This window comes from Phyllostomus discolor, chromosome 13 (assembly GCF_004126475.2).
Source record: "Phyllostomus discolor isolate MPI-MPIP mPhyDis1 chromosome 13, mPhyDis1.pri.v3, whole genome shotgun sequence".
Taxonomy (NCBI): domain Eukaryota; kingdom Metazoa; phylum Chordata; class Mammalia; order Chiroptera; family Phyllostomidae; genus Phyllostomus; species Phyllostomus discolor.
In genome coordinates, this window is record NC_040915.2 from 67,592,206 (window position 1) to 67,601,905 (window position 9,700).

Here is a 9,700-nt window from a genome sequence, read left to right on the forward strand (position 1 = left end):
AAGAACCGAGGAACCTTTCCTTGGTCAGCGAGGGTGAATTCTGCCTGCCGCCCGCCACTGGGCTGAGTGAGAAACCAGAGCTTGAGTTTCCCAAGGCACCATGGGAGGGAAAATGTTGGGGTACAGAAACTCCTGCCCGTAATGGCCAGAGTTTGAGTTCAGATTCTGCCTCTTGGTACCTCTGTAGCCTTGGACAAGTCCTTGAACTTTTTGAACTATACTTCTTTATCTGCTAAATGGGATGAATTATAATATCTGCTGCCCAGGTTGTTGTGAAGCTCAAATGAGGTGACATGAGAATATACACCATACAATTCTATAAATATGTTACTTTTTATTATTGTAGTGGCGGTTTTTAAAAGTGCACCTTTAAAAAGTAATTTGTCCCCCTGGCTGGTGTGGCTCAGTGGATTGAGTGCAGGCCTGCAAACCAAAGGGTGACCGGTCCAATTCCCAGTCAGGGCACATGCCTGGGTTATAGGCCAGGTCCCCAGTAGGGGGCATGCCAGAGGCAACCACACATTGATGTTTCCCTCTCTCTCCCTCCCTCCCTTTCTCTCTGTGTAAAAGTAAATAAAATCTTTAAAATAAATATTTTTAAAATAATTTGTCCAATTAAGGCATGTATGTATGTTTCAACATGTCTCAGAAACACAAAATTGAAGGACAAGAATAATTTGTAGAAACATACACAATGTAATTCAAAGTAGATTTTATTTTCCCAGCTTTATTGAAATATATTTGACATATATAACATTGTGTAAGTTTAAGGTATAGAATGTGATGATTTGATACACACATCTTGTGAAATATATACCCCTACAGTAGGGTTAGTTAACACCTCCTTCACCTTGTAATTACCATTTGTTTGCTGTGGAGAGAACATTTACGATTTACTCTTTCATCAACTTCCAAGTACGTAACAATACAGCATTGTTAACTGTAGTCACTGCGTCATACATGAGACCCAGAGCTGGACGTCTGTGCTTTTTGACCAGCGTCTCACTTCCCCCACGCCCAGCCCCTAGAAACCGCTCTACTTTCTGTTTCTGAGTTGGCTTTTTCAGATTCCACATACAAGTGAGATCATCCAGTATTTGTTCTCATCTGTCTGACTTATTTCACTTAATATAGTGCTTCAAGATCTACTCATTCTTTTGAGGCAGGATTTCCTTCTCTTTTATGGCTGAGTAATATTCATATGTAGATCACATTTTCTGGATCCATTTGTCTGACATTTCAGTTGTTTCCATGTCTTGGCTATTGTGAATATGCTACAGTGACTATGGGGGTGAAGATACCTCTTTGAGACAGAGATTTCATTTCCTTAGATATATACCCCAAAGTGGAATTGCTGGATCCTATGATTGTTCTATTTTTAACTCTTTTAGGAAACTCCATACTGTTTTCAACAGTGGCTGCACCAATTTATATTCCCAGCAATAGTGCATAAAGATGCTCTTTTCTCCACAGCTTCATTGACACCTGTAATCTTTTGTCCTTTTGATAGCAGTCTTTCTAATAGATGTGAGGGTACATCTCATTGTGGTTTTGATTTGCATTTTCCTGATGACTAGCGATGTTGAGCATCTTTTCACGGATCTGTTGGCCTTTTGTGTGTCTTCTTTGGAAAACATTGTGAATTTTAAACCACATGAAACAATGTTCCATGTTTTCATGAATATATACAAATGTAGGAAAAGTACTTCAAATGTGTGGGAAAACACATTAAATTTATGCCACTGGATGCTCTGGGGAAAAGAGAGCCACAGGACCAAGGAAGGGTGCACAGGCGCTTCTGGTGGAGCCATAGTATTTAATTTCTTTGAAAGAAGACAGAGAGAGAAATATTAAAAGCAAATCCAACAACTTATAAACAGTTGTTCCGTCCGGGTGGTAGGCACATGAATGTTTACTGTGTTATCCTCAATGCTTTTCTCTTTTGAAAAAAATTTTCTTTTTTAAAAAGTTTTTTAGTTCTTAAAATTTTTTAATTTTTCAATTACAGCTGCCACTCAATATTATTTTATATTAGTTTCAGGTGTATAGCATGGTGTTTAGACAATTATACAATTTACAAAATGTTCCCCCTGATATTTCAAGTACCCACCTGGCACCATACATAGTTATTACTATATTATTTTTAAAGATTTTATTTACTTATTTATTTTTAGAGAGAGGGGAAAGGATGGAGAAAAAGAGGGAGAGAAACATCAATGTGTGGTTATCTCTCAAGCGCCCCCCACTGGGGACCTTGCCCACAACCCAGGCACATGCCCTGACTGGGAATAAGGGCAGGTACTCAATCCACTGAGCCACACCAGCCAGGGCTCTGTTACCGTATTATTGACTACACTGTCTGTGTTGTATTTGACATCCCTGTGACTATTTTGTAACTACCAATCTGTACTTTTCAATCCCTTCGCTATTTTCACCCAGCCCCGCAGCTCCCTCCCATCTGGCACCGGTCAGTTTGTTCCTCATATTTATGAGCCTTGTTTCTGTTTTGTTTGTTTATTTTGTTATTTAGAGTCCACATATAAGTGATATCATATGGTGTTTGTCCTTTCTCTGACTTATTTCATTTAGCATAGTACCCTCTGGGCCTTTTCATGTAGTCACAGGTGGTAACATTTCATTCTTTTTTATGGCCAAGTAACATTCCATTGTATATATGTACCACCTCTTCTTTATCCAATTTTCTATCAGTTGGCACTTAGGTTGCTTCCATATCTTAGCTATTATAAGTAATGTTGCAATGAACACAGGGGCACATATATCTTTTCAAATTAGTGTTTTGATTTCTCTGTATAAATATCTAGAAGTGGAATTGCTGGGTCATATGGTAGTTCTAATTTTAATTTTTTAAGGAAACTTCCACAGTGACTTCACCAATTTGCAATGTCACCTACAGTGCACAAGTGTTCACCTTTCCACATCCTCCCCAATACTTGTTTGTTGATTTATTGTTTTCCATTCTGACAGGTGTGAGGTGATATCTCATTGCAGTTTTAATTTGCCTCTCTCTGATGATTAGTGACATTGAGCATCTTTTCATATGTCTATTGGCCACCTGTATGTCCTCTTTGATGAAAAGTCTATTCGGGTCTTTTACCCATTTTAATTGGATTGCTTGTATATTTTGGTGTTAAGTTGTATGTGTTCTTTATAAATTTTGGATATTAACTCCTTATCAGATGTGTCATTGGTAAATATCTTCTCCCAGTTGAAAAACAATTCTTAAAAACATGTTATAGCTCAATATTCATAATCTGGAGAAAACAGAAAAGGATAAAGGCAATGATAACAAAAAAACCTAACTAAAATAACTACTATCAACAGTGATTGGTTTAAGTTCTGCCCATCTATTTTATGCACTTGCAGACGCAAAGGCAGGTAAACACAGCTGGATCATTGTACTTTGCGAAACCCTGGGCACCTGCTGGCCGCTGGGTTGGATGGCTCCGGGCCCAGGTGTCAAACAGTAGGTCTCACACAAATAAAACCGTTTCCACCACTCTTTTCTTATTGAGGTTTCTGGTTTATAAAATTGCCCTTTACAAAAGCTCTGTTGTGTAGAGTGTAAATATTTAATTTAATCCACATCCACTCAAGCCTGTCTGGTGTTTGTTTTTCATTTATATTTCATTGTGTGACCTAATGCCAAATTCATCTGCCCATTCACTCCATTAAGTTTAGGGGGGACAAAAGCAAAGTCATTTTTTGATATTGTAGTTATACCAAATGTTTAGGTGCTTAACTAAATTTTTCTATCTACTTGGTTTAAAATTAATTTTATATGTGTTCTCTCACCTCAGGAATCGATAAGGATATATTTTTTTCTCTCCAGGCTTTCACTTTTCAACCACCTGCTACTTTGAGTTTGGGTTCAAATTCTGGAGTTGGTTAAGGTTAAGGTTTCAAAATTCAACCAGTCAGGATATCTGGATTTGGCCTCTAGTATCTGGAAAAGCCAACCGAAAGTCAAAATTGCAGTGCCCAAGGTCTGGCAGGTGTGGCTCAGTGGATTGGAGCACCGTGCCCTGGACTGTAGGGTCATGCGTGCCATCCCCAGTTAGGGCACATGCCCAAGTTGCTGGTTTGATCCTCAGTGAGGGCATGTACAAGAAGGTAATCAATTGGTATTCTCTCTCAGATCTCTCTCTCTCTCTCTCTCTCTCTGTGTCCCGCCACTTTTTCTCCCCCCTCCCCTTCCTCTCTCCCTCCCTCCCTTTCCTCTCTAAAAACCAATGAAAAATGTCCTCAACAAGAATAAAAGATAAAATAAAATTGCACTCTCCAGTATAGTAGCCACCAGCTACCTGTGGATAAGTTTAAGTTTATTAAACTAAACACAATTTACAATTCAGTTCCTTGCTTCCACTATGCACATTTCCAAGGGCTCTGTGGTCACCTGTGGCTTCTGTGTGGGACAGCACAGGTCTAGAACTCAGCCGTATCTCACGAAGAGCTATTGATAGTGCTGGTCTGGCATCACATGGCAGCAGCCATGGTCATTTCCTGCACTTGCCAGATTTTTCACTGTCATCTTCCAAACTTTGAAAGCCTTCTGCAGGTGCCAGTCTGGATGAGGAACCTGTGAGTAATACATGGATGTGGAAGACAAAGCTGATGAGAGCCCTCTCCATTCTTCCCTGGAGACAGCTATTCCTGCTATGCATCTTGGGCTTCTGTCCTAGCCAACATCTTTGAGCCCTTATAAGATTTTCATCCGGCGGTGACAACCTCCCCACGACAACATGCCTCGTGCAAAGGATCTCCTTCTTCCCTCTCCAGAAAAGGAGAAGAGGAAACACAGGAAGAAGCACCTGGTGCAGAGCCCCGATTCCTATTTCATGGATGTGAAATGCCCAGGATGCTATAAAATCACCACCGTCTTTAGCCATGCACAAACGGTAGTTTTGTGTGTTAGCTGCTCCACTGTCCTCTGTCAGCCTACAAGAGGAAAAGCAAGGTTTACAGAAGGATGCTCTTTCAGAAGGAAGCAGCACTAAAAGTACCCTGAACCAAGATGAGTGGGGAACCATCCCAATAAACACATTTTGGATAAAAAAAAAACCCCAAACAAACAGATTTTCAGATAAAGCTCTTACCAAGAGTCAGAAGTAGATTCACCCCTCCAAAGCTCCTTGTTATTTTATTTGTGGAAGAGTTTAAAAGGATATGAAGCAAATTCAATAGGCAATCCACTTTCATTCTTAGACAAACTTTTAGTCACTGCATCCATCTATTCTCTTTTTGGAAATCAGACTAATAGATGCAGAGTCTGGAGAAAGTGGCGAAGGCGTATTCGATGACTCCAAAAGGTCAGTAAGTGGTCACAACTCGGAAGGCCTCAGATCTTTGCGGAGGACATGCTCTACCAGCAGACAAGGCGACAAGATAAGCTAATACCTGGTAATCTTTGAATAAAGGAAAATTAATTAGCAAATCAAATTTCTGATGAGTCTGTCTTTCCAAAATTTACGAGGAGATTTTTCTGGCAATTCTCTCTGGCGTTTCTATGATCTCACCTAGTGCACCGTTATTTAATTTTTTCTTTAAAAAAAAATATTATTTATTTATTTTTAGAGAGGGAAGGGAGAGAGAAAGAGAGAGAGAGAGAAACATCAATGTGCGGTTGCTGGGGGCCGTGGCCTGCAACCCAGGCATGTGCCCTGACTGGGAATCGAACCTGCGATGCTTTGGTTTGCAGCCCGCGCTCAATCCACTGAGCTATGCCAGCCAGGTATAATTTTTCTTTTTTTTTAAATATATTTTATTGATTATACTATTACAGTTGTCCCACTTCCCCCCCTTTATTCCCCTCTGCCCTGCACATTGCCTCCCACCTGTGGGGGCCCTCCACCCGCAGAGCACCCCCATTCGCCACGGATGAGAATAAGTCTACCAAGACATGATCTGCTTGGGGAGGAAAGATGGCCGATCTCTCAAAGGAGAAAGGCCAGGAGCCTGTTCCTCGAAGGGCTTTTATTGGGTTCAATTTGCACAGGAAAAACTCATCAATCATTGTCAGGCAGTAATGATCAAAAAACAGATGACATTCAAAGAACTATGAGGGCCTATTCTGAGTGAGGGTCTGTTAGCTAAAGGGCCATAAAACTTTGGGGAAACAAACTTATTCTATGCTTGGACCCTTATCATTTCAATTAAGGTTATAAGCAAAGCAGATTTCACAGGATTTTATGCATTCTTTCTTAGGCCTAATTGCCCTGGGCAACCCACACTTTCCAGCACAGGGCTGCACCCACCTCCAGAATTGTTTCAGACTTAAGGCATAGTCTCAGGCTTAAATCAGGCAGGGGAAGTAAGGCAGCCAAGAGATTAGAAGACTTCTTGCAGACAGAATGAGGACTCAGGCTATGTCAAAGCTGAGGGGCGTGAGTCCATCACTCCCTTTTTCTATAGCCCCCCAAGTCCTTCCCTGAGGGCCCCTTCACAACCATGCCTATTTTAGGTTGTCCCTCCCTTGGGAAATCTCAATGGCTAGCCAGTCATCTGCCTGGGGCCAAGCAGGGTGAAGTAAAAGGGGGCAGAGGCAGCACCCCTACCAGGAAGATAAGCTTTGTCTCCTTAGTGGCTTATGGTCCCAAGGTCTCTTTACTCATCCTCAGCCATAGGGGGTTACAGCTTCTGAAACCAGACAGGGCTGTTCCCAACACCCACTCACCTTTCCCCCTTTTAGTTCATGCCCATGGGTCGTACGTATAAATTCTTTGGCTTCTCCATTTCCTGTACTATTCTTAACCTCCCCCTGTCTATTCCGTTATTTAATTTTTCACTGGGTTTATTCTCCCTCTGCATTTTTCCATTTGGCTTTTACAGAAGTGTGCTCTATGGTTATTTTAGAATGAGTCAATATACCATTTGAACTTTAAATCACCAGATTTTATTAGAACACCTATAAAGTATTTATTATTCAACAAATAAAAGGATGTCCTTTGCAATAATTGCCTTGGAGCATGTATAAAGTTAAAAACACTCAGAAAGTTATTTAAAATTATAAAAGCCTCCAGCCAATGACATACTTCAGGTGTCAAACCACTTTAAATCATTTTAAAGCAGATTTCACAAAGTTCTCTCTCATGAAGAGGTCGGCTGAAGAATGACAGATGTTGGTCCAGACTCGGAAGGAAGGCAAGCCAGAGACTTCACCAAGACGAAGGGGGAGGAAGTTACGTACACAGCGTCCCCCACAGGGAGCTTCTGTTGTCTTCAGGCCCCCCTTTCCCAGGAGGATTTGGGGCCTGTAAGTGGATGTGCCCCACCAGGTCTCACACTGCTGCAGGTGGGGAGGCGGTCACTAGGGCAACCAAGTCTCAAACCACTGAGGTCTTTAATAGATATGGTCAACACTTACAATTTCCCTTAGAAACAAATGGCAGCTTGTTCAGATCTCCAAGATGAGTTCAGTCTCCTAGTTCTGGATTTTCAGAAGCAAAGGAAGTGAATCCGATGAGTTTTCATTTAACTCTGTGAGTCTCTCTCGAGTGGTAGGCAAGGATGAGCACTGTGTGTTGTGTTGTCTCCACTGCCTCCGATGCAGCTCCCTGGAGGCTAATCCTCACTTCCCCGCTCCCCGCCTTTGCCTCTTTGCAGCAGCCATAATGAGCTTGGAAAGAGGATCTGAGGTTTTCATCAGCCACAGAGTTACTAATGACAGGTAATCCCACTTGCTGTTGAGCACGTTATTTAGGCAATGCTCAGACCACCTGTGTACCGTCTAGCCACGTGCTTATGAGGAGAGAGGCGCCAGGAATCTGCATTCTAACAAGTTCTTGTCCATGATTCTTACACTAAAATTTAAGATGGAATGGATGGCAGATAAAACGATTTTCTATGCCTTTTATTATGAAGAATAAGAAGAGTCAGAAATTCAGCTAAATCTCTGAACCAGAACAAAAAAAATATGAACTGAAAAAAAACTGGGCAAAAAGCAGAAGCAGATGAATTTGAAAACCACAAGTGCTTCTGAGGAGCCAGTGCCGGCAAGCCCCATGTCCATACGTTCCTCATCTCCCGAGCTTGTTCCCCTTGCAGGCGACCTTTCCTCCTGGCTGAGACCATCTGCAAGTGTTCCTCTTTCACTGCTTCTATTTCTCAATTATATTTGGAAAATGAAAAATAGAAATTTCTGTCCTATATACCATATAAAGTTTTTGTAAAGATGGATCAAATGAGATGATATCTGTAAAAGCAGTTTGCAAACTAGAAAGTGCTTTACCAACATTCCTGGGTCCAGAGAATAGTGAATTGTATTATTCTTTGACTAATCTTTGTCATTTCGAAAAACTCAGTTACTAATTCAATCTTCTCTTCTGTAAATTAGGACCATGTCTTTGAATCATGAGTGAACTATATTATGGCACAATCGATTTATTCCTTGTTTGTCTTTGCAATGGAATTAACTGTGGCAATTTACAATGGTTATCAAGACATTTAGATAAGATGAGTTTCTTCATAAATGTAGATACCTCATTCCTCTCGTGATTCTTCATATTCTTTTCATTTTTTGAAAAATTTTTATTTACTGATTTTTTTAGAGAGAGGAAAGAAGAGAGAGAAGTAGAGAGAGAGAGAGACATTGATTTGTTGTTCCATTTATTTATAAATTCATTGGTCAATTCTTGTATTTGTTCTGACTGGGGATTGAACCCACAACCTTGGCATATCAAGATGATGCTCTAACCAAATGAGCTACCCAACCAGGTATCTTTTCATTTTTGTTATTTGTTTTGAATTATCTGTTTCAGTTTTTAAATAAATAACACATTTGCAAGAATCAAAAAGTATAAAAAGCTATAATATAAGAAGTCTCTTTCCTTTTCCATCACCTATTTCCCACCTACTTTTTATAAGTAATCACCCTCACTGAGTTCTTGTGTATACTTCCAGAGATGATTTTTATGCACACACAAGCAGATATAATTATATATTATCATCCCTTCTGTAGGAAGGTGCAGCCAGAGGGCCCCCAAAAGAAGGATTTGTAATGGAGCTCAGAACTCAAGGTGTCTAGGAAATATTAGAAAGACATATAGGATATCCTCACCCTCCACCACAGGTGTGAGTTGGGAGAAGGGACACAAGGAGCAGGGCCATTCAGAGCTGTTTTGCATAGCAACTAACCTTTGCAGCTAACCTCTGGCCTGGTCATTTAACATATCTATAACCTTTAAGTGGTTGCATAGATATGTTAAAGAGCTGTGGCCTGCTCTGAGCCAGGGGGATGGAAGAAACTTCCCCCCAAGATGTAACTGGGAGGCAACTCCCCCTAGTTACAGTGCCTGCGTGAGAGCTTGGAGATGATTGACTCCATGACATGGGGCCACCCCTGCACAGACTCATGGATGGCAGCCCAGTAAAACTGGAAGGATATTTAAACCCAGACTCGGCGGCCATTGAAGAGAGAACTATGTGGTTTTGGCTGAGTGGAGACCCCTACAGCCAAGGAGAGGGACCATGTGGCTGTGGCAGTGAGAAGAACCACATGCTTTGGCCAGAGTGGGGGGACCCCCACCTCCCCGCAGCCATGAGAAGAATCACCATGCAGCTTTAGCAGAGAACCACCACGCGGCTTTAGCTGAAGATCCCGGCAACACAGCCGATGGTGCTGAGGACGGAGGAAGGTCTACCAGCTGAGCACAGATTACTGGGAAGAACCGGGAGCTGCCTGAGC

General features: G+C 41.4%; 1 protein-coding gene across 1 annotated transcript; it reads left to right on the plus strand.

The window, feature by feature from the left end:
- Positions 1-4,745: 4,745 nt before the first annotated feature.
- LOC114509615 (40S ribosomal protein S27-like) lies at positions 4,746-5,079 on the plus strand. Its single transcript, XM_028528028.2, has one exon. It carries the CDS (start codon positions 4,761-4,763, stop codon positions 5,013-5,015), a length of 255 nt encoding a protein of 84 aa, XP_028383829.1. The 5' UTR covers positions 4,746-4,760; the 3' UTR covers positions 5,016-5,079.
- Positions 5,080-9,700: the final 4,621 nt, after the last annotated feature.